Source organism: Rhinolophus sinicus, linkage group LG01 (assembly GCF_036562045.2).
Source record: "Rhinolophus sinicus isolate RSC01 linkage group LG01, ASM3656204v1, whole genome shotgun sequence".
NCBI lineage: Eukaryota > Metazoa > Chordata > Mammalia > Chiroptera > Rhinolophidae > Rhinolophus > Rhinolophus sinicus.
In genome coordinates this window covers 72,124,070-72,150,704 of record NC_133751.1, presented here as the reverse complement: position 1 = coordinate 72,150,704, position 26,635 = coordinate 72,124,070, and the positions used below count along the sequence as shown (strand labels likewise).

At 35.8% G+C, this 26,635-nt stretch overlaps 1 protein-coding gene across 1 annotated transcript in view; it reads right to left on the bottom strand.

Moving 5' to 3' along the window:
- Positions 1-26,635, bottom strand: part of MORC1 (MORC family CW-type zinc finger 1) — a 114,619-nt gene that overhangs the window by 80,097 nt on the left and 7,887 nt on the right. Inside the window, exons 3-7 of the mRNA XM_074338653.1 lie at positions 15,870-15,949; positions 14,825-14,895; positions 12,601-12,665; positions 10,249-10,392; positions 7,804-7,958 (exon numbers count right to left, since the gene is read on the bottom strand). Of these exons, the coding sequence (XP_074194754.1) occupies positions 7,804-7,958; positions 10,249-10,392; positions 12,601-12,665; positions 14,825-14,895; positions 15,870-15,949 (515 nt within the window). The remainder of the gene's footprint in view (positions 1-7,803; positions 7,959-10,248; positions 10,393-12,600; positions 12,666-14,824; positions 14,896-15,869; positions 15,950-26,635) is intronic.

The following is a 26,635-nucleotide window of genomic DNA, read 5'->3' as shown; positions in this document are numbered from 1 at the left end:
CAGAACTATGGTTAAAAAAAAAATCAGTTTCCTGCCTTCAGGTAGTTCTGCATCTAAAGAGATTATACTCTTATTTTTAAAGCTCTCCTGAGATAGAAATTACATATTCTTGCTCAGAGGACTGTAAATCATACCTCCACCTCGCTCGAATATTGTCCTGTTTGTCATTACCCTCTCATTCTTAGATAAGCCAGACATTAGACCCTTCCTAAGTTGATCAATGGTGTGATCATTTATCATCTATATTCTCAACAGAATTTCTGGGTTAGGAATGGTTTCAAGTAATATGCCAACTCCCATCAGTTGGTAGTGATGCCATTCTTGAGAAGATCATGAGGCCAATCGCCATTTATCAGAAAGAACTGCCATGATGGGTTAGAGAGTTTGTGCATGTGGGATGAGAGAGGCCCTAAATAATCACTTCCCAAAGTACTCTACTTGAATTGAAGGAAAGAAAGAAAAGCTGTCTTCGGTGGTGGTGAAGCTGCTTACAGCCCCATTCTTTCTCTTGGCTCCAGGGTATGGCAGAGTGGGGTTGGGCCAATCTCACTTTACGGGTACAGTCAATGGCAGAAGTAGGTAGTAACTGCAGTCAGAATGTCTTCCCTTCTCCACTCTACTGTAAGTACAGCAGGTTCCTCAGCAAAATTCCAGGAATCTGTGGAGTTGGTCCAACTTGCTCTAGGCATCAACTTCATTACTTCATCTGGCAATGTAGCATCATTTTCTCTTGTTCCATATCAGTGGTTTCCCATGAAGACCTCTTTGAGCTGGAAAATAATTTCAGAACCACCACCCCCTGGCCTGAAAAAAATATATGATGGCAAAAATAAACTATGAATTTAATAACACTTTTGGATGATTTTACTACCCACAACTACATCTACACATATTTGAAAAGCTGTAGCACTCATATGTATGACGTATACTGCCATTTTAAACAATAACTGGTAACAGGGATTCAATGACTCCTAGCCACACTCTGAGGTCCCTTAGGGCTTCCTGGCTCCCAATTTGGAACGAACCACATTATTCTGTGCAGTGGAGACTAGAAGGAAGAAGTTTAGAGACTTCATAATGACAAACCTTCAGAAGCAAAATTAAGGAAAGTTAGGTATCTTCTGGGTCTTCCCTCAGGAAGCAATAACTTTTACTTTCTCTTTTTAGGTTGTATTTTTATTTAGTCATGATCTTTATCTTTTCCTTTGGATAAACTCCAGTTTTTCTAATTCCATAAAATGTGGAAATCTAAATTAGACATAATAATCTAATCTAAAGCATATTCATAAAGAGTTCTGTGTTATCATGGGCAATAGCCTCATCAATTACCTATGTCTCCCAATACCTGGCACATTTATCCTTCTACTAGGACTCTCCTTACTTTACTCAGATATACAGAGCGCTCACTGACTGAATTATTCTTAAAAGTCAAAGACTCATTTTTTGTTAATACAACTTACATTTAATTTTGATTGTATTGTTTTAAATTCAGCGTCACGGAACACAACTTATCTTCTTTACTAAGGTAAAGAAGCAGACCAATAGAGTTTTGAGGTCTTATTTCTGGTATGACAGTGGAAAATCAAACTGTAAAATGCAAAGTATATTTCATCCCAGAAAAAGAAGAGCACTAGGCTTGTTAGTATTTTATTTGCAGTATTAAGTGAGTGAGATCCTCTCAGGTATTTTAGCAAAAACTTCATTGTAGATGCAAAAAATTTCATGATGATAATACAAGTTCGGTCAGAGAGAAAAGGAAGCATAAGTGTTGTCAATGGTGATAATTTCAATTACCAGGTAAAAGCAGTGTAAGTGGATAAAATCTAAGAATAACTTCTTTAAAATAGAAGTCAAGCCAATGAACTCCTGAACTGTTCTGCTATTTGCCGGGAGCTGGCATTAAGTAACAATTTTAAACAGAATACAAATTTATGCCATATAAATCACTTAGGCAAAATGTTTACATCATTTTAATGTTTTATTTTTATCTCTAATTCTTCTTACATCAAGCTTTTATCAAATGTAATTTGTTTAGCAATATAGAATTCTATTATTGTTTCTGTCAGATAGTAAAATTATCAACATGGGTAACCAAATGGTAGATGAAAGTAAGTTTTTCTTTATAGATGTATTCAAGCAAATAAATGATGAAAATATGATAGAAACAGAATATAAGCTTTGAGAACTCCTAAGGCACCAAAGCATGCATAATTAATTCTTAATGTAATTAAAAGAGGGTCAATCGAACAATATATGCCTCCCCATGGAAGAAAATGCTACTACCTATGAAACATGTTAGGAAAAAAAAAAGCCCACATCTGAATTTGGTCAAGCTGCTGGAGTCTACCAATTTACAGAAAAAGAAACAAAATGGAAGAATCTGTTAAATTACACCCCATAAAGCAAAATATAGGCTGTGAAAACTACGAAACAAACACCCCAGTTTTTCCTACAAACAAATTGCAAGAAAAAACAAGAGAAAGAGAAATATGGGGGTGGGGGGAGAGGAGCGATAAATTATATTATGGCAGGAAATAATTGGAAATATAAGTAAAAAACTAGATACTTTATAAATGTTAAGGAAATAGTAATAATTTTAGGTGTGATATTTATATTGTGGTTACGTTTTTAAACAGTTCTTTCTTTTAGATATGTAAGCTAAAATACATACAGAAACAATTATACAGTGTTTGAAGTTTCCTTCATAATCCAGTTGTGGGGGAATAGGTAGGAATTTGGATGAAACCAGATGCCCAAGAGTTGATAACTACTGAGGTTGGATGATGATTCCATGGGTTTCATTATAATGTTCTCCTTAATTCTGTCTAATTTTGCAATTTCCCGTATATATGTATTAGTTTGCTATGACTGCATTACAAATACCACAGACTTTTAATGGCTTAAACAACAGAAATTTATCTTTTCACAGTTCTGAAGGCTGGAAGTCCAAGATCAAGGTGTTGGTAGGTTTGGCTTTTTCTGAGGTTGCTCTCATTGGCTTGCAGTAGACACCTTTTTTGGTATGTCCTCAAAGTGTTCTTTTCTCCGTGCACACCCATCTCTGGTGTGGCTTCATGTATGCAAATTTCCTCTTCTTATAAAGACACAAGTCAGATTTGATTAGGACCCACCTTAATGGCCTCATTTTAATATAATCACCTCTTTAAAGGCCCTTTCTCCAAACAGTCATATTCTGAGGTACTGGGGTTAGGACTAAAACATAAATTCAGGGAAGACACAATTCACCCCATAACACCATGATTTAAAAATTAAAAATAAAACAAAATTTAATATTGAAAATACAGTATTCTAAAAATAAACTGGAATAAATACATAACATCCATAATGAATTTTAAAAGAGATATAAATTGTATCTCAACCTGTTATCTTCATATAAACTTGTCTCATAGTGTCACCTTTTAATATTTTACATAAGCCTCCTCACTCAATGTATACCCCTAGCAGAAATGTTGTATTGCATTTTTCTTATAGTGCCTTTCTTAGATCTTAGATACTCATGTGCATCATAAGGTAAACAAAATTTTGTTGTAAACAGAGAACTATATCTAGTGACAAGAGTGTTATGGACTGAATTTTGGTGTCTCCCCCTAAATTCATGTTGAAAGCTAATTCTCATTGTGATGGTACTTGGAGGTTGAGCCTTTGGCAGGTAATTAGTCATGATGGTAGAACCCTCATGGATGGGATTAGTGCCCTTATAAGAAGAGGCTTACAGAGCTAGCTCACTCTCCACCATGAGAGGACACAAGATGTCAGCCATCTGTAAAAAGGAAGTCGCTCTCACTAGGATGCGACCATGTTGGCACCCTGATCTTAGACTTCCAGCCTCCAGAACTGTGAAAAATAAATTTATGTTGTTGATAAACCACCCAGTCTGCTGTGGTATTTTATGATAGCAACCCAAGCAAAGACATAAAGCTTCATCTATTTTTAAAGGAACTATTCATCAGCAAATATTATCTCACAGATTCAAAATTATATCACAACTGAGAAATTGATATGAGTTAGGTGATAGCATAGTTAAGAAAATTTGTATTTGGTCAATTGTCCTCAGCCAGTATCCCATTTCTACCTCAGTGGAGGTCATCAGTGGAGGGCCAAGTGCTAGATTTCCCTCTCCCGTGCAACAGGAATTCAATGAAATCATAGAGAAAATGGTGGTCAAACTTAACATCTCTGGAAAAATAGCACATTAGTTAGAAGTCAACATTAGAGTCTCAAAAAGGTCCTGACAACCAGAAAGGATGGACATACTAAGGTGATAAAATTTAATAGGAATAAATGCATGATTCTACACTAGGGTCCAAAAACACTTACTGGAAAAATACAAGAGAGGTATGGCTTAACAAGAACACACATTAAAATTTTTATTAAGACTTTTCAATCATGATAGAGACACTGAGGGTCAATAATGCACTTACTGAGTGTTCATATATTAGGCTGCACCAAAAGAATTACAGCTTAAAAGAAGAAAGATGATGATTCAAGGCTGTTTGGATTTCACCTGGAATTTTTGTTTCTAGGTGACATACTTTATAAACTCTAATGTTAAAATGGTGAATACATTTAATGCCATATCAAATGAAAAATAGCAATAGTACTTGAAAATGTTAGGATAACACGAGGTTGGAGAGAGACAGAAAGCTTGTCTTCAAATATCTGAGGGCTGTCATTTGTAAAGGTTTTAGGCCAATCATTCATGGCCCCAAGGGGGAAGAATTCAGTTGGCTTGGCTAATTCCTCCCCATTGTTCAGGAAATACCACTTTTTCAGGGAGGCCTTCTCTGGCCTGTAGACTGTGAGCTCCTGATCACTGGCTTCCACAGCACTCATTCATCTCGGTTGGGCACCAACCTTATTTCTGATTGTCAAATCATATTAGCCCTGCTGGATTGTAAATTCCCGAGAGGGTGGACCATGTCGGATTTGTTAGTCCTATAATACTCTGCATCTAGCACAGGTGAATGAATGAAAGAACACATGAGAAATTGATTTGACTTTAATATAAAAATGTATTTTCTAATACAGTTGTGCAGAGATTTATTGACTGCCTCACGAAATAGCATTTTTTTCTTTCATAAGAGGCCCTTACTCAGGCTTAAAATGGCAGTCCACCTGCTTTGGGCAGGGATAGGGGAGGTGGGCGTTAAACCATGGGGAAAGTGTGACTGGATTAAGTGTATTCAGCCTCCTTGCCAGTCTGAGGCCCTCTGATTTGAGTTCTGCTGGGAAAGGTTATGTTTTTTACATCATAGGTTTCATGTTAGCACATCAACCATATTCTGATCCATTTTGAAAAGTTCAGTAGTAAATTTCTATGTAATTGCTTCTGTTCAAACCCAAATCTCATTTGATGTTTCTATCTTTCCCTTCTCTTCTTTCCCTACTCCAAAAGGCTGATGATTAATATCTCCATTTTACTGTAAGGATGCACAAAGATTCAGAAAACATAGACACAGACAGTAAGGTAAGGTCAGACTCAGACGAGGAAAATATTTCTGAGATTCTTAGCATCAGCGGTGCCAAAAGAAAATTCAAATTTGATAAATGACACAAAGTCATTACCTCTCCATTTCCCTTTCTGCTGATTCAATTTTTACAAGGGCCCAATTTTCCTAAGAAACAGATCAGATTTACAGCAAATACAAAGATTGCATCTTTTATTTATAAGGCAAAAAACCTAGCCGACCTACTTTTCATTACAATTGTGTGCCCTGTAATACTGGCTTTCATAGCGGTAGGCCAGTATTACATAACTTTGGTTATTTCTGTGGGTATTAATAGGTAAAGACCTTGAAAGTCAATCGCCTCAGCACAGCTCCTGAGACTACCAATTCTGACCTTGATGACTTGATTCAGTTTGATAATGAAGTTTTGGGAAGAAGTTGTGAGAAGTGTGAACACATGCACATGCTCACTACCTTTTTTCCACTCTGACTTCCTTCTAGAAGAACATCTTTTATGACAGCATCCTCTAGGCCAAAATCAATCCATAGACAATTATGGAGTTAGAGAAGCAATATGTTATTAACCAGTAAACATTAAAACACAAATGTGACATTCATTTTGAATCTTATTATATCCATTGAGAAGGATTAGAAAAAAATTAGATAGATAAGATAGGGATAGGGAGTTACATAGAGGCGTGAAAGCTGGCAAGTGATACCCTCCAATTGAGAGTATAATTGTTAGAAGGGAACCCACACACCAGGAAAAGGAGATTCGAGAGGGCTTCCCCCACACCCGACTGAGTATGACTGTCCTAAGTATGAGCTGGATGGCGATCATTTCTGTCATCTTTAAATTTAATGCCTACCTCTTATGAACACTTAATTCCTTTTTCTAAGCGTAAGGAAAACAAGGAAAGGACGATAGAGAAAATATGATGGGAATGGGGGAAGTTCCACAATTTTCAAATGCTTAACATTTTCTTTTCATACCATGTCATGCTGGCATTTAAAGACCAGGGAACAGAAGCTTGATTTTCAGCTCTCTCTGTATATTCTTATGCTTTCTATAGATTTCAGCAAACCCTGCCAAATAATGTGGTCATTCCTACGTTTAGTATGTGGTCATTCCTACGTTTACACATGTCTTTGAGAAGAACATACATGTGACAAATCATGCCTCTGCTAAGCAAAAATTACATGGATGTATTCTGTAGAGCAGTGCTCCTCAAACTTTAATGTACATACAAATGACTTGCAGATCTTGCTAATATGCATATTTCAGTCCAGTAGGTCTGGGGTGGACCTAAGATTCCACATTTCTAACAAGCTCTCAGGTGATGCTACGGCCGCTGGTCCCCAGACCACACTCTTAGATTTTATACCACAACATGCATATCCAGCTTCAGCAGGAAATCTGTGCCCTTAACTTCATTCCAACTTTTTTTTTCCCCCGAGTTCCTACACTCATTCCTGTTTCACTGGTATAAGAAAATTTTAGGACTAAGCAGAGTGGGTATGAAAGAAAAGAAAATACTCTAAAATTACAACCTCAAGTGGAGCAATCATAAGATTTTAAGTTGTCTCAAGGGTAAAGACATAATTTTTGATATGCATGAATTATACATGCTTCATGCAAATCACTGAACAAATACACAGTAGTCTATTTCTTCTGATAAATGAAGCCCTATGTCGGTATAGCTTACAGGAAGTGTAATTAATGCACAGCATACCAGCTCATTGCTCACGTTCCTCTGGAGAATGAGGTGATCTGAATAAGTCAACCTTTCCAGATAACTGAAGTTTTGCTTTTAAAATTTCCAAACATGTATTTGAGTGATTTCTAATCAAAATCTTTCTGGAATTAACATATTCAAGATGTGTTAGATACACAAAGCAAAGCTTAACATATCTGCAACTATCCAGAGCCAACAATGATTATTCTCTGGCATGACAGAAGACTAGCATAGGAGCTGCTCAGGTCCAGGCGCGCGACGTGCTCCTACACAGTGGAGTCTTAGGTGCCTTTTGGGGCTTCTCAGCCCATTTGGGGACATGTCTGCCCCCTCCCTCCAGGATCAGCTGCCACTTCGAAGTGCTCTCCAACTGCCCTCCTCTTATGATTTTTAATCTGCTGATTTATTCTTCGCATAATATTATGGGAAAGATTCTGAGACTGGCTCCCTTCTCATTTCCCTCCTGTTTTTAATGCAGGAGCTCTCTTTCAGGACTTTGGGTTACTAGTTACCTGACGCAGTGCAATAATTCACGCTTAAAGAAATCACACAAGCTGATCCCCCAGAAGCACCTCCTCCTCTGACCATTGAATACTCACTGATCCCGGTGTCCTTACAGTACTGGACCAGGTACTGTCCCATGACTTTTAGCAGATGATTATACTCTTGGACATTGAGAAATTCCTGCTTATTGTGAGACGGTTCCATGATCTCCAAGGGTATATTAACAATTCCAATGACACCTGCACCAAGTCTGGGGGAATAAATACATAGGTAAGTTTTGTGAAATTTAGCTAAGGGAAAAGAAAAAAGCAAACATACCCTGATCTCTTGACATTTTCAGAAATAAATTCCTTCACTTGGTCTAAACCATGCCAAAGTTTAACAAGTTACCTTACAATTGTATTTTGCACATAAATCTACGACGATCCCAGGTGTGTTTGGCCTCATAATACAAAATACATCATCACTGAACTAAAATGCCTCTTTTTCCAAACCTATCACCTTACATGTGGAGTCAGGGTGGGTGTTAAGAGGAGGCCTCTTAGCATTAAACATCACTAACAATGCCTTACTGCAAGAAACAGACATGATCCTGTTAATGATACTGGCCAGAGCATCACTTTCTACACCCTCATTTCATCTGTCAAGTTGGATTTCTCCTCATCATTGCAGAGGTCCATGAAGTGCTCAGTGAATTCTACTGAGGGAACACAAGGGCTGTAGTACTGAAAAGAGTAGCAGGTATCTATCTGCCTATCAGCCTGATGGGTAAATCCGATTGTTTCCCACAGTTTGAGCAGCTCCTGATGTATGAATGGCTAGGATATTCTACTTAATGACATAATCTGTTTTGGGAAAGAGCATCTCGACTCTTAACTCTTCGTGGTCTCCCAAATGCCCTTGGCATGGCAGACAAATCAAGCCTTCCCAATTTGGGGCCCTTGCTTATCATGTTTTTTACCGCTTTCTCTCCCACCTTGACCTCCCTTCACTATTCATTCTGTGAGTCTAAATTAGGGCATCATTTCTTCCAAGAAGCTTGACTGGACTTCCTGTGCTTCAGTTTACTGCCCCTCCTAAATGGTCTTTTTGTACCTGATGCCTGCCTCTAACATATAGTCATTCATTCATTCATTCATTCATTCATTCATCTCATTTAAGCTGAGCACCTGGCCCTATTCCAGGAACTAGGAATACAGTATGAAGAGAAAGACAATGATGCTGTTTATAAAGTCCCTCTTCTATTGAAGGGTAACAAGGCATGATGCTTGTAAATGGATAAATGTACAGATCATTTCCGATAGTGATAACTGGTATGAATAAAATAAAGCAAGTACTGTAATATGTAAAGAGTGATAGCTGTGGGGTGGGGGAATGACGTTAGGGGATAATTTTATTAGACAGTCCAGGAGAACCTTCCAGTGGAGGGGATTTTAGAGCTGAGTGACATGATAGGAAGAGCAGTAAGATCTTGAAGACAGAAGGTTCAAAACAGAAGATGGTAAGTGCCAAGGCCATAAGGCAGGACTGAGCTTCGGATGTCTGAGGAACCGGACTCAAACCTGCTGGTGTGAAGGGAATGCAGTGAGAGGGTGGGTACGGGCGGGGGTTGTCACAGAGCCTCACAGAGGCAGTTCACTGGAAGACCATGCTACCCAGTCCTATTCTACATGCACAGGGGTTTTAATCAAAAGAGCAAACTAATTTAAGTTTTAAAAGGTCACTCTTTCTGCTTCCATGCAATATAAAAAATATGTATTTATACACTTTCATTGAACCATAAGTTCCTTAGCAAATAGTAATAGGTGTTCACGATCTTGTCTGCAGAGCTTAGTACAGGGCCTGGCATGCATAATACTGCAATATAAGTGCTTGTTGAATGGACAAATTAATGCATTGTTAATTCCTTGAAAGTGAGGAAGCAAGATGAAGAATGTTCCCTGAGCCATTCTACTGGTCATGGTTATCTTGTCTGACTCTGTGCTTTTCTATGGTCTCTTTTCAGGATTCTCCATAATTCATGAAAATAGTTTGTGGCGTTCCAGACCATTGGGAAAGCACCAGAATGTATTACTCTGGGATCCAAATAGGCTGGAGAGTGTTAATAACATACACTCATGCAGGTAACTGGCAAGAACTCATACATGAAGAGGCTGCACAAACTGTTAATAGGGTTGCTTTCCAAGAAGACTATGGATTTTTCTGTCCTATCTTTTCTAAAATTTCTTGACTGTGCTCGCATACTTTTTAAATTGGTAAAATACTAAAAACTTAATATAAATAAAGGGCGCAAGGAATGGTAAAACATCAAGTTGCTCAGGAAATGCATTGAAAAAATTTCCACGAGTGAGTTTTTTCCTTAGAGCAGGCATGCAACTCTACCAGTATGATAAATTAGACTAAGGTCTGTGCATTGATGGGGAGGGTGAATAGAGGATATGACACCTGCTCCCACTACGATTAATCACTCATCTAACGCTGTAGACAGAATCTTACTGCAGTCTCCTTCAATCTGCCTCTGAAAACAAAAACATACTTACAAGGACTTCAGTTTCAACTGTGGGCCCACTTTCTCATGCATTTTGATCAAGCGGTTATTACTGTAAATGAACATCCCAGCTTGGCTTCGGTTTTCTATGTTCACTCCAAAGAATAGGGAGAGTGTCCTTGCTTTTTTTAATTCTCTGTCATTACATTTAGAAAAGTTAAAAAGTTTTTATTAAATAAAAATATACAGTTTACAAAACTGTTAATAATTAAACTCAGAAGGTAAATTTCAAAGGAAGTGTGTGTGTGTGTGTGTGTATATATATATATATATATATATATATATATATATATATATATATATCTCCAGGTATTTTACAAAACCTAGTGGTACACTTGGCTATCCTTAACAGCCAAGTATTCTGCTAAACATGATGGCCAATAACTATACCAGCCAAACACACACATTCAAAAACAAGTTTGCCAACTTAAATTTACAGGAACTAGAAAATGCCTAAATAGTTGTGAAATGTTAACTGGTTGAATATGTACATTGCAGCATTTTTTAAAAAATCAGGTATTTCTAACACTGGATTTCTAACTTTCAGCATGATCTCGAGCCTCGAAATATTGTACATAGGTCAGAATGTGCCCAAAGACATTTTTCAGCTTTCTCTCTTTTTCCAAATCAAAGTTAATAAATCAAGTCTACAAGGGCAACAGATATGAGCTCTTGATTTTCTGACTCTGTCCTGCTATATTATGTTTTGTGTGATTTTTCTATTAAAAGTGTAAACTAGAAACTGAGATATAGCAGAATATGATAGTAACCAGAGGCTGCTGAGAGCCATGGAAAGTACCTGGATGTAAGAACCAGAAAGATGGACCTGGCTTCAAATACAAGCTTGTCTTTGTAATAACTGTGACTATTAATGAGTCACCTCAACTTTCTGTCTCATCATACCTACCTAGCCACTTGGGATGCTGTGAGGACTAAATGAAATCAGGTTAAATATAAACCTGGAACAGATTAGGTGCTTAGCAAATGTTATTTTCTTTTTCCAAACAAGAATAGTACCAAATATAATTCTTCCCCTCCACCCATCTTGTCTCTCCTTTTATTCCACAAAAAAACAGCCTTTCTTTTCAAATCATGACCATGGGCTATTATTAGATAATTGATATAAGATACTTACTGACGGATTGAATGTATCTATCATTAAAGGACAATGATAAATTCTCTCAGTCCTTCTATGTGGATATGAGATAGAGTACATCAGACTTTCTGAGGTAGTTGTTGATATGGGTTAATATGTATGTATTTTTACTGCATGTACATGTAGAGTTAAATACATGCGAATCAAACTTTTTCTCAAAACTGTCTACTCAATAATTAGATGCCCACTCTTTTAACAAAAAATAATTTTATGTAAGGAACCTCAAAAGAGGGTGTTAGAAGTTCTGACATAATCACTGTCTGATACTAAGTGGCATAATGATTGTTCTCATTTTTATTTTTAAAAAAAGCATTTTGCTATAAAAATAAGTTCATGCCAACCGGCATTATTATTAACAAACTAGAGGTTGGTTATATTTCATGCATACCATTGTGACTTCAAATAAGTCATCAGCCAGCTTTCTCTTTCTGAAAACTTTAAAAGAGGCCTTTGCTTTTCAGTGAAATATTCTATGACATTTATTTAGTATTTAACCTGATAAATGCATACTTAACATTTCAAATTTAAGTTTTGAGGAAAGTGATGGATATATGACACTTCATGGTTCACAAAAATAATGCTACTAATACTTCCCTAAAAAATTGTTTCTCAAAGTTATTGCAGTTTGATCTTACTTGCACAGCAATTCTTTTCAGTTTAACTTGTTTTAACACCTGAGCTGGACAGCAAGTCAACCTTACAAATGTAAAGAATGGTGTTGTAATACAAGCTTGTTATTGTTATTTTAACTATATATAGGCGACAAATTTCCCTGCCATATTTTCTATCTTAAATGTTAATTAGTACTAGAAGTGGGAAGAAACTGAGATCAACTCTCCAGAGTTTAAAGGGCAGCGAGACAGGGAAAATGAAGTTGCCAGCTGACCTTCTGGGCAGTTCACATCTTCATCCATTCAGACACTGAACTCATTTTTCACTCCATATTCAGAAGTTTTAACATTGTGTAAACAGATGTGTACAGGCAAATATATACTTTATAAATATTTTGCATTGATTACGTTGGTTGGGGAATTTTGACCATATGATGCTTAATATCATACGTAAGATGTCACAGGCTGAGACAGATAAATTGTCACAATAACCACCAAATCTGCCTACTCAGAAATCAGAATTTGTTTTTAATATAGTGTAGAGGATTCTAGAAAAACAGAAAATCTTATGTCTCACCTCTGTTTCTCTTTAAGAATCTTATGCTTTGCTTCCACATCTTCCAAAGCTTTCTGCAATATATCCTGGAGAAGTACATGTGGTTACGAGAGAACATTATGCCATTAAATGAATGAAAGCTAAGCTGATATTTATTACCCTATTATATAAAAGTTTCACAAGGGTAATAGTGATAGGTCGCATTGCCAAATGCAATTCTAACACAGTAGAAACTCAATAAATACTTGATAAATGATTAAGTTCCAATAGCTAAGAAGACAAACTAAATCCTAGCCCACAGTTCTCTTCTTGCACAACAAATTCCAATGTCCTCTCTGCCTTTCAAAGAGCCATTGCTCCCTGTAATGTCACAATAGTTTTCACATAAACTACGTGAAAGCTTGGGAAAATCATTCAATGTACCTAGACTATGGCTTTTGTCTGTGAGAACAGAAAATGCTGAATTGCATGATTGATTACATGGGCTTCTTTCAGTAAAAAGAATTGTAATAAAAAATTTTGTCAGTAGCCAAAAGAAAATGTTTCCTTTAATCAAGTTACAGATACCTCTAAGTAATACTCCCCAAACTTTTACTTTAGAGGAAATCCCATCCATAGGCTTTCTCTCTTTCAGAGTGCCTCAACACCAGTCACCCCTGTCTGTTTTCTCTTTTAATTTGGTATATTAGTTCATTCACTACCCTATCTCTAGTATGCTCCCCTTAAGTCAGGGGAAAAAAAAAAAAGATAATACATTATTATTTCACACATAAGAACGTGTTTTAACGTGCTCCATCTACCATATGTGAAAAATGGGCATCTCATTTGATGGGTATACCACTGACTGAACATTATTTTCACTGACTTTAAAGTAAAAGAAAATCATAAATGGTTGGTAAATATTTCACTTCAAATTCAACCACTCAACTGCCAAGAGGAATTTAAGAGGTCAAAAGCCTAGGTCATTCTGCATGGCATTAAAGAAACCAGTGTGAAGCAGAGAAACAAAGCCAGCTTGTCAAAGACGTCCCTGGCCTTCCTGTCACTGTACTCAGAACTCAGAGCAAAGAGGTAGTGAGAGGTAAAAACTAAGTAAGGCAAGAAGAAAGCAAGGTCCTAGCCCATTTAGGAGGAGTCTGTTTTTCTTGTTCCTCAAACACATAAAGCCAAGGAAATGGATTACTTAGAAACAAAATTTTAAAAGCTTAAACTTTAAATTGATAGCAAGACTGGTCTACCTTTAACTTAAAAAAAAAAAAAAGTGAAAAGAAAAAAGTTAGGAGAATTTGGGGAAAGCCCTGGGTAGCTTTAAGGCATTACCACGGGCTACTCTTCATCCCCTATTCATGACCATTAGATATGAGAGCTCTTTATCAGACACAGCCCTGATTCTTGAAAGTTTAAGGGCAAATTATAGGAAGGATTAATATATTGAGTCTGCGGAAGAGGATGAAGGAAAAGTGAAGTGAAGCATTTTTTTTCTCCAAATACCTGCCTGTCCCTTTGTATGCAAGCAAATAGGTTGTGTAATGATTCATCAGAGAAGAAAGCTTTGTACCATATTTTTGGTAAAAATTAGCAAACTTACAATACCTATCCTGAAGCAATATTCTTTTTCTCTTAGTCACCATGCATTATAATTAATAATAATAGTTCTTTATAGCCTGTCTTACTCATGGGCATATTGCAAGGATTACAGAGAATGTTTATGAACTATGTGGAGTTCATAAACCTCATAAGAAAAAAGCTTTGTAAGCTAGAAGCATTGTTATTAATATTCATAATTATAGCATATAATTCCCAGCACCAGAAAAAAAGGATTGCTTATTAGTCTTCTCCTTGCTCTCCCCATTTATTTAGGTCCATAGGGAGCTATAGTTTGAAAAGATATTTTCAAGGAGACTTGATAAGCTAGTTTTTTTCTGCTAGTTTTTTCATTACTTTCTTCTTTCCTCATATTTCTTTTCTTTTCATTTTAAACAAATGAGTTGTGATTCTTTTCCCCACTGTCCCAAATTCACCCCATGTTTGGTTCATCTTGGCTCTCGTCTCAGCCTTCCCCCACTTGCTGAGTTTCTGCTTTTTTCTCTGCACTCAACTATTCTGTTTACCTGTGTTAAAATCAACTTAATTTTCTGAGCTTGATTGAGTTTCAAGTTTAGGAAGTAAATGATAAGAGATGACTGTACAGGAAAAAGCAAATGACACTGTTTGCCATCTAAGAAGACTGCTCTGTATATCATACCTTGGCAGAAGACAAGGAAGTTCTGTCAGGCTGGTTTACTTCAATTTGTGCTTCTTTCAACTTGAGTTCAGCTAGAAGCAGAAGCAAGGTAACTATAATACCGTGAAATTATTTTAAGTAATTTTAAGTGATGTATATATGGGGGGGGGGAGAGAGAGGGAGAGAGAGACAGAGAACGCCAAAACATGTACACATATTTTAAGAAGGAAAAAACTATTAAAATTGTAATACTCAATATATACCAATAATAAAAAATGAATGCAAGTCTCGTTTGACTTCTGCAATTATAGGAAATGCTCAAAGTGGTTACCATCAGCGTCCAGGCACTTCTGATTACAACAAACTACTTCTTGAGCAACGTTGACCAAAGTGTCCATTTGTATACATTTTTGGCGCCCCCAGTATGCACACAAACACACACACATACATACACATCAATGACAAGTGAAGAAGGATGGCAGATAATTATCTCAGGAAATCCTATATTCCTTCCATAGCTCTTAAACATTCCAAGTCTAGGCAGCCATACATGATTTTATCTTAGGCATAACAATTTAAAGAGCATAAATATATACATACAAATCAAAAAGTCATGACTGAATGGCTGACCGAAAACTTTCTAAAATCTGTGAAATATGGATGTAGATCTGTTCCTTGCTCCTGGATCACTGGGAAGGGATGGCTCTGCTCTTACTGTGGGAGGAGTGAATCTGTAGAACATTCCTTCTTAAAGTGGACGCAACACTAATGTCTAAAATGATCTAATGCAGCATGAGTGATAACAAGAGTTTCTAAAATATACCAATTTAGTTCTAAGTGTGTACTTGGAACTTGGATCACACTTATAACAAATAACATTATAATTAAACAAAACGAGAAACGGGGAAAAACTGTGGTATAAAGTTCCTTAGAGGTAGGAGCAACGTTTGATTAATTGTGGTCATTCCTACAATGCCTAGAGCAGTGTATATCTCAGAGTAAGTGCACAATTAATTTTTGCAGTATGGATAAACAATAATGAGGTAGGACACAGGTAATTACATACAAATCTTTACTGCTTCTTCAGCCTTTTTCACTTCTTTTTTAAATGCTCCTTTAAAAGCAGATGTGACATACAGATATTTTCTAAAAAGAAAAAGAACATAATCAAGTCAGATTATCATTTTAAATTACACAAGAATAGTATTTAAGAGGGCTATATACTCCAGAGATACATACTTATTAAGAAAGATTCATAAAGTACGTTGCATCCAGCTGCTAAATAAGAAAACTACACCTAAGAAGAAATTCCTTACCTTTTAATACTTGGCAATTTTGCTTTTATAAGGGAAGTTAAAAAGAAAAATTTCCATGCAACGGCTCCATTATCAAAGTTTCTGGTTAATATACACAACGCTCTTATCCAGGTCATCACTTGCACTGAATAAATTGCTTCTCCCAGTGCCCCAATTACATCTAACAAAAATGCTCAGAAACATACATTACTGTAATTCTGAACTCCTAAAACATATTTTCTATTTTATTACCATTGCCTTGGTAAGAACAAAGACACTCTAGATCAAGGAGTAGGAAAAAAAATATGTATCTATCTATCTCCATAAACTCAAAGTGAGGAAAGTATAGGTGAGAAAAGCTCTATAGAACAGAGGATTCAGGAGTTGAAACTATGTGTGTATCTGTTATAGAAGATCCCTGGAATCCATGATTTTAAATGTTGATTTATATCATCATGGAGAGAAAAATTCCAGAACAACATCTGGTTTGAGAATGCTCAAACCTCTATACATCTCATTCTGTAACTTCTGTCTGATATCCCTATATACTCTGGAGCTCACCATTCTCTGATCCCTTCATGTTCAGAAAGGCATCGCATTTCCAGCGAGAGGTAGGTGACTTATAGACCATCTCTAGAAGCCAAAAATGTCTTAGGACATACAAAAAGAGGTGTTTGCTCAGGCAGAGGGGAGAGTCTAAATCTACCTATATGCACAATAACTCTATGCCAGGGACGGGCAATACAGGACCCATGAGCCAAACTGGGACAGCAGCTTGTTTTTGGTATAGCCTAAAACCAAGAATGATGTTTTCATTTTTAAAGGATTGTAAAAATACACACACACACACACACACACACACACACACACACACACAGAAAAAATAAGAATATGCAAGAGAGACTGAATGTACCAGATATTTACTATCAGGCCCTTTACAGAAAAGGTTTGCCAACCCCTGGAATTTATGCTAATAGTAATAGTTTTTAAATGATAGTTTGATCTAGGATTGCCTTTATATGTTCTGACTTTTAAATTAACAATGTATGCAGTAATGCAAATTCTTTACAAACAGGTCACACATAATTTAAATGTTTGTTAGCTGGAGTCTGTTTATAGTTTGTCTTAAACAAACTATTACCTCAACATTATCTCAACAGAAGCAGTCCAGAAATACTCAAGACAGAACACCTTCATGATTGAACATTAAGAGCTGGACTGCCTGGAACCCACCTGCCTGGGTAAAAAGTCTAGATGTGTCCCTTCCTAGCAGTGTAAGACTAGACAAATTACTTCCTTTTCTGTGATTCCATTTCTTTACCTGTAAGGAAATGGTATCTGGATGATAACAATGGTATCTGTCTCGCAAGGTTGTTATGAGAATTAAAGGTATTCATACATCTAAGAATAATGCTGGCTTGGAGTAAGTACTTATTATGTGTTTATTATTATCTAAAAAACTCAATGTGTGTTTAGAGAAAAAAATACATTGAGAATAAGGAAATGAAATGAGTAGCTGGATAAATTCCTTTTCTTGTAAGAATCTGAAGGATTTGCAGAAATTTGCCCAGTTACCTACATGAAAAGACTTAATGTTTAAAATAACTAAATGTTATCCTGTATTCACCTACTTCAATGTTTAATAAACAATTCAAGTAATAACTAACTTTGTATCTTTACTGCTAACTTTAATGTTCATTTTTCCATAAGATTATACAGTTAACCACAGAAAAGGGACACCTATAAAATCTAAGGTAAAATAATTCTGTTTGTTCCCTTGATTTCCTTTTACAATGAACATTAGTCATTGAAGTCACAATCCAGGTATATTCCACTAGGTGTATTCCAAATTAGTCCTTATTACACTTAGAGAATAGAAAAATTTACCATATTTTGCCCTATATAATGCACTCCCGTGTACAATGCACACCCATGTTTTGGACCAAACTTTTAAGGGAAAAAAATCTTTCATTTTAATTTTTTAATTCAAATTTTTTTTGTTTATATTTAGGTGCTTGTTTTTTGCATTATAAAGGAATTCTAGCACTTATTTTTTAACATTTCATAGTACAAGAAATGTTATGTACCAATAACAAATTTATGATATTTATGCATCATAAAAGGCCAAGAACTCTGTGTCATTGCAAGTTTGTCATAAATTCAACAAAACTGATTATTGTATTCCAGGGTATTATTTTGCATATGGATATCGTTATTGATTTCTAGAGTTACACTTTTAACTCATAAGCATAAATAAAAGAATTAAGAACATTTACATGGATACAGAATTAGTATTACCCATGTATAATGTGTATCCTTATTTTTCCCTCACAAATTTGGGCAAAAAAGTACACATTATACATGGCAAAATACAGTAATTTTTAAAGTAGAAAATTATTGTTCCCTATATACTGGAATTATTTTTTCAATCACATATTAATCATATAATTAATCTGGTCGAATCATTTAGTTCAAATCAAATTCTTTTTAAAAATCAAAATGAAATCAAGGAGAAACTGTTTGAACAGTGAAATAATCCTTCAAAGATGATATGAACTAAACTATTCAGGAATTTTTATAGACTATGTGTTTACACCCATATGAAAGTAAAGGTGGTATAAAACGTGACAACTCTGCATTAGTGCTTAATTTTAAACAACAAAGACCAAAAAAGGTGTTCTCTTCATGTAGTCTGCATCATTGAGATAACCTGGTCCCAGATGGTCTGCACATCTCAGATTATCTGATACCTTTGCAATTTAAATTTTACAATTGTTCATAACTATTATAGAAAGCTAACTAAGAAATATATGCACTTTTGTAAATCCAGTATAATGAATCTACCCATTTTCATAAAAGAATTTCTGGTCAAATCTCCATCCATAATTGGGAGCCTCCATCAGCTTGACACTTCTCTTTTTTTCCTACTAGTGGATTCTTGAAGATAAAAATGCCTTTGAGAGTCAGACTCATGCATCCACTGGAGGAAAAGGAAGATAATCTATCCAGTTTTGTCTGTTCCTCAGTCCTTGCAACTGAGCACAAGGGAATGGTGTCCCCTCTGGGATTAGGGCTCCAGTTCCTCAGAGGTTAGAATTTTTCTAAACTTTGTGATTACTTAATTCTGCCCACAACCTTAGGCTGCAGCCTCTGAGGCTTCTGGATTGTTGCTGTCTTCTCTCTAAACCCTACAGTGTTCTGTCACATTTCAGGCCTGCCTTTACTTCTCCTTACCCATTTCACCTTCTACCGCCCTCTCTTTCATCAGTGAAATTGCATTCAAATATTTTGTTTATATCTAATTTCTACGCAAAACGATTTATCGAATATTTTCTTTTAAAAGAGCTAAAACAATAAGGTCAGTGAAAAGTATTGAGGGAAATGAAAATTAAAACAATATAAAAGTTTTGCTCCTTAGAATGGTAAAAATGAAAAAAGAAAATACTGTTAATATCAAATGTGGATTTGGAAGCAGACAAAAGGGCACTCAATGTTATTACATTGGTGCAAAAGTAATTGCGCTTTTTGCAATTTTTTTTTTTAAACCTTTTTAAAGAGCAATTACTTTTGTACCAACCTAATAGAAAAAATTGGTTTCTATTTCTCAGAGGGTAAATTAACAGCACCCATCAAAATTAATGGTATACCTATCTTCTGACCCAGAAATGTACTTTATAATATGTTCTATAGAAATAATCACATGTAAGCATAAATATACCTATGTCCAATGATGCCCAAGCGTCAACTTAGCATAGTAACAAAACAAAAAAAAAAACCTAAAAATCCTAAATATACATCAATAAAAAATAGTTAAATAAACCACAGAGTACTATACAATGTATTTAACAATGACAGAGAAAGAGCTCCAAGAGCTAATTTTGTAAGTGAAAATAATAGTTGCATATAATTTTGTTTTAAAAAGAACTGTCTGTGTGTGTGTGTGTGTGTGTGTGTGTGTGTGTGTGTGTGCACGCATGCGTGCGTATGTACACAAATGTGCAGAAGACATTTGGAAGAGTTTTTATTAAACTCCTAGCAGAGGTTCCCCTTTGGGGAGATTATGGGTTGCTAAAGCAGAGTGAATAACAAGTGGTAAATGGAGCTTTTAGTTATTTGATTTTTTCCCCAATATCTAACTCAGTATTATATGAATTTTTATTAATTTTACTGTTTTAAGAGCAAAATAGAACTCCTTGCCCTCAAGGGAAATAAAAATATGAAAAAATGAGTAATTTTTAAGGTTTTATGTTGCAGAAGTAGAGTACAGCATAATACAGCATTTTCAGTGACCATTTTGATCAGAACCACCCCCAGAAATTTAAATTTTCATTGACTTTTAATATTCAGTTATAAAATTTGTCCACAACACTTTGGCTAATTTCAAATATAATATTTTAAGTTAAAAAAATAGAATTCGATTAAAGAAAACTACAGTTCTGAAGTTTAATTTATGCAGGAAAAGTTATGAATCACAACTACATTTCAGTATTCACAATCATAATTGTTTTCATAAGTATCAGAGTTTACCTGGTTTTGTCATACTGCAAAATAGTTCTAGTCCTTAATTATTCATCAACACAAGAAATGAGGCATGATCAAGAATTTTTTTGCCTTGTATAATGTTGATAACTAGACTTGGATGTCACACTTCTCAAACTTACTCTACCAGAGCAAATGGAGAGAATGCCATTCACCTTTATTCCTGACTTCCCCACCCACACCTCTCCTATAATTCCTAAGTTTTTGCTCAGGGAAAAAACTTAGAAGGCATTCATGACTCCTCATTTTCTCTCCAGCCCACATCCAATCCATCAGCAAGTCTTGCTGGTTATATCTTTACAACATATCGATCATCTGAACACTTCTCATCACTTCCACAACTGACTCAAGCCACAATGATTTCTCACCTAGAATGCAGTAATGATATCCTGCCTAGTCTCCTTTCATCCCTTCTTGCCCCATAAAATCAATTCTCCACTCAGCAGCCAGAGTAATCTTTTAAAAAACATAAAATCAAGTACTGTCACTTCTCTCAAAAGTCTTTACATTCTCAACACAACCACCTCTTCTTGCCATACTGATCCATCTGGCCCATTTACCTCACCTGTTTACAATCAGTGTGCTCTAGCTACAGTAGTGTTTTCACACTGACTTTACAATTACTCTCTTCTCTTCCTGGAAACATCTAACCATAAAATTCTTGCATGACTTATTGTGGTATCCACCAAGATGGTCTCTAATGGTTCTTACCTCCCAGTACCTTTGTGTGGTACCCTCCCACACTGAATCTAGGCTGGCCTGTGTGACCAAAATAATATATCATAAGTCATAATGGTATGTGACTTTTGAGGCTAATTTCTGTAAGACTGCAGTTTCTACTTTGTTCTCAAATTGCTCACTGTGGTGGAAGCCATCATTGTGCCATGAAAACACTCAGGGAGCCCTGTGCAGTGGCCCTTGTAAAGAGGAACCAACCTGCCAGCCATGTGAGCCAGCCATCTTGGAATTGTGCCCTCTAGCTCCAACCAAACCATCAGTAAGCCCAGACAAAATCTCTCAGCAACTTTATGAGAGATACCACGACAATACTACCCAACAAAACCACTCTCAAATTTATGACCTGCAGAAACTGAGAGGTGACAAATAGTTACTTTTATTAAGCATACTAAATTTAGTACGCAAAGATAGATAACATATTCACTCTCTCAGCATTTATTGTTTTCTGCTCAAGTTATTTGCTTAGAAGTAACTTCCTTCCTTGACGGCCTATCTAAAATAGTCATCCAACACCCCTCCCCCTGCCCCCAAACACACACACACACACACACACACACACAAACACACTGCCATAAGTCTCTATTTCCTGCCCTACTTGTTTTTTATAGCACTTAGAATTACCCACTATTTTATTATCTTTTTTTTTTTTTCACTTATTATCTTTCCCCCACTAGAATGCAAGCTTTGTGAAGGCAGGCTGAATCCCAAATGCCCATAGGATTCTGTCACACAGGCTGGTCATTCCATCCACTTGCTATTATTCATTTGTATAGTAACAACTACTGTTTATTTAAAATCAGGTCAGGAACGTGCTTCACATTTTTATGTTTAAAATAAAACATATTTTGTTATTTTTCAATTATAGTTGACATTCAGTATCATTTTATATTAGTTTCAGGTGTACAGCATAGTGGTTAGACATTTATATAACTTACAAAGTGATCCCCCTGAGAAGTCTAGTACCCACCTGGCACTATACATAGCTCTTACCATATCATTGACTATATTCCCATGCTGTACTTTACGTCCCCATGACTATTTTGTAACTACCAATTGTACTTCTTAATTCCTTCACCTTTTTCACCCAGCCTCTTACACCCCCTTCCATCTAGCCACCATCAGTTTGTTTTCTGTATCTATGAGTCTGTTTCTAAAATAAAACATTTTTATTTTGATCCTCACAGCAACCCTAAGGGGCAGAGGAATTCCCAACACACAGTGGAGAGGTTTCAAGCTCAAGCAATTGCCAAAGGTCCACACTATTAAATACAAAATCAAAACATAGACTCAGGTTTGGCTGATCCAAATTTTGCTTTCAACTACTACCCTATATTGAAAGATTAACTATTTTAAGATTATACACATTCATGAAGAGATATGTAAATTGCACAGTTTATAAAAGAGATACTTATAAAGCATTATTAGTCTATCTAGCTAGGTGGAATCCCTTAGAAATGAAAAGACAGTCCCAGAAGCATAGTGTTGCAGAGTATTCAACAGATCATAAATTTAGTGTCCAAGGATAACTTAAAAAGGACCGTGCTGCTCCAATGAAAGCAGGATGATTCCAATTCCACGTCGCTGGACTCCATTCAGTGCTGTGTCTATGGCAAAGCAGTGTTAACAAAGAATTATGATCATCAAACATATACTTTGGTTCTGTCTCCCTTCAAGAGCTTTAGAAAATCACCATTTTATGTCCTATTGTGCAGAAATTTAATGTCTGTATAAATCTGAGAGCTATTGCTCTATTAAAGTTAAAGAATTCAAAGCCAAAGAAAATCAGTAATGTCTGTTGCCTAAGATCAAGTAACATAGCCAGATATTAACTTGTCTGTATTGCATAGATAAACAATATTTAAGACTCTAAGAATTACAGACTTATAAAATCTTTAAGTGGAAAAGAGACTTTGGAAATCACTTAGCTGAAATCCCTCCAGAAGTAATAATGCTTTCGACAATCTAGACCCTTCCAAGGGCAAATTTGTCCTCGCCATGGATGGGAGGGCCTCCCACTGCTGAAGAGCGTGAACTTCATTACTCTTATGCCACACTCATGATCCTCTCTGAGTTGCTACCTCAGACCATGCATGTCCAGAGAAACTAAATGTGCCATCCTGGGTACCTTAGATTTTGTACTTTGGACATTAAATCTGGGAACTGGACAAGAGATGGACTGGTATTCAACCAAAGGAAGCTATGTGAGGAATCAAACCCCTCTGATGTGTCTTGTCCCCAAATTCTTTCCAATCAGAAAGTTTTGAATTTGATGGTGGAAAATCCACTCTGAGAGGGAGAAGTACTAGGTACACCTAGTAAAGACAGCTCAGTAGAGCCCAGGTGTATCCTGAGCAACACTGGGCTGTTACTTCAGTTCTCCAGAACATTCCATTCATGGAAACACTGAGTCAAATGTGACAATGAAGCAGCTGTGGTGGATTCCCGCTACTTGACTTCTCTGAATATCCTTATATTAAATAAACACCAATTGAAAAAGGTAATCTTGTGTGTCTTGTCTTGGCAAAAACAGCCTACCACTCCCATGATGAGTTTGCTCTATCTTCTACTCCTATCCAGCCATGCAAGTTCTTCCCTCTAGAATGCCAACCATCACATTTTCTCTCTGTCCCTAAGTCTTCTCTCTTCCATGGAATGATGTTCAATCCCATCCATGACCCTCTACCAGTTCAGATAGTTAATTTCCTATAAGTTGGTAAGTCCATGTTCCTCTTAAAGCATCCCCATCAGAATACAGCCCACCAGACATAGTATAGTAGGATATGGTTTATTAATACTATCACCATCTTATTCTGCTCACTAATTTCCATAAACATTTTCAGCAACCCTGTCACACTATCAGCTTATACTAAGCTTGTGGTCAATTATTACATCTATGCTTCTAAGGAAAATAGTCAATAGCGTTGCAATAACTGTGTACAGTGCCAGGTGGAAACAGACTAATTGGAGGATCACTTTGTAAATTATATAAATGTCTAACCACTATGCTATACAACTGAAATTAGTATAATATTCAATGTCAACTATAATTGAAAAATTAAAATTAAAAAAGACACCTATGATTCATTTTTTATGTAAATCATTGTCAAGTTTATACTTACACAATAGAATTTTTAATCTAAATTCAGGTCTGTACACTATCTATATTACGTTTATCTTTTAGACTTCAACTCTTTGACTTCCTGTTTCTGTTATGCCTGATATAAGACATTCCTCCAAGTTCAAGGTCAACTATCATTCTAAACATGATTGTTCTTTTATCCAATTTACTGACAAAAAATACTGAACAGAATACGATCAAGGAAGGAAAGCAGTGACATAGCACCAAAAATTCCTCTCTAGTCCTCTTCTGAACTTGTTAGAGACATTGGAGTAAAGTAGCTAAAGCAACTGTAAGTCCAGCAACATGATTAAAATCTAGTCTTCTTTTTTGTTTGCTACAAAAATATAGAAAAATGACTGACCATGAAGTATAGTCATATGTTCTTAAAGATAATACTACAGGGTTCATTTCTAGAAGTTTATTAGAGCATGGGTGGCCAAAGACAGAGTATTTAATCAATTTTAATACCTTTTAAATGCCTCTACTTTTGTCAAATAGGGTCATTCCCAGCTCTTAATTTGTTCTGATGCAGCAATTAGAGCTACATTGCCTTTTAGGAAAGAAATAAAGTAAGGGTTATCCCACTAGCGGTGAGATAAGATGGGGGTAACTCACCACATTTCCCACACAAAACTTTTACCCCAGAGAACCTGTGATGAAAATTATGCACAAGTAAATATTGCAAATGAAGGAAGCTATGTGAGCAATCAAATCCCTCAAAAGTGTCTTTCAAGCTAAAGAGATAAAGCCATAAAAAATTTAATCTGTCCACACCATCAATACCAGATATCAGATTTAGCAATTTACCAGAACCCCATATAAAACCTGTCAAAGGTTCAAGTGTCTTTAAACATCTTTTATGGAACAAAATAAATATTTACAGTATATCTACTTCCTGGTATTATGTATGTAAGAATATCACTTTGAAAGGTAAATAAAAGATATACTAGAATGGGAAACAGACTTCACTTGAGATAAGTAGGTAGATGAAATTCAATTTACTATAATTCCCTCAGAAAATAAGACAAATCCACATTTTCTATCAGCTTGAACCATTTTTTACCCAAACACACTAAGAGAGAAATAATTTAATTTGAAAGGATGAACAGGAAGTATCACTGCTATGAATTAGGGAACAAACAGGCACATTTATAGAGAAAGTCTCAGGCTTGATACACTTCATTTTTCAAAATATGATTTGCAGTATAATCAGAAATCAAAAGCTTTTGAGGAATCCATTGGTGTGTGGTCAGGGCATACAATTAAGAGAGCTATAATTTTTAATATTAATATTCATATGAGTGATTGCAAGTCCCCAGGAGAGCAACCATTTTGTTCATGAAAATAAGGCAACATAACAAACGTAGGTCTATTATAAATAGTTAGTGTAGTATAGGGGAAGAATCATGGAATGTGAATTGGTGAAGAATTTGGAGCCAGAAGATTTGATCTTTTGTCCAGTTGTGATGTTTCCTTATCTCTAAAATGGTTATGATAAAACATAACTCACAGGGTCACTGCAAAAATCAGACAAAATAATGCATGTACAAAGGCATACATATAGTCGACAAGCATTAAATGTTTCTCCCAGTAGATAGTAAGCTTCTCAAAACTAGAATTAATCTTATCTTTTTTATGCTTTGTACCTAGGAAAACCTCAAGCGCAAGCACACAAAAGACTTTGATAAATGATTGGTGAATAAATGAATGACTACCCAGAAACCCCACATACAAAGAATGACTATTCTGATTGTATGTATAGTTGGTCAAGATAATTTTTATAATACGAAAATGTCAGCTTAAAAAAAAAGTTTATGCTTGTACAAACTTCCAGCTTTAAAATAACTAAGTCATGGGGATGTATTGCACAGCATGGTAACTATAGTGAAACTGCATATTTGAAAGTTCCTAAGATAGTAGATCTTAAAAGTTCTTATCACAAGAAAAAAATTTTGTTGTTATGTATGGTGATAGATGTTAACTAGATGTATTGTGGTAATAAAAAAGTTTGTGCTAAAATATAAAGATATTTGTCTTTTATAAATATAAGTGAATATAAATGAATCAAACGTGTATTTATAAATATGTTCATTCTATACATGAAATATATATACACATAAAGTACGATTTGATAGCTTA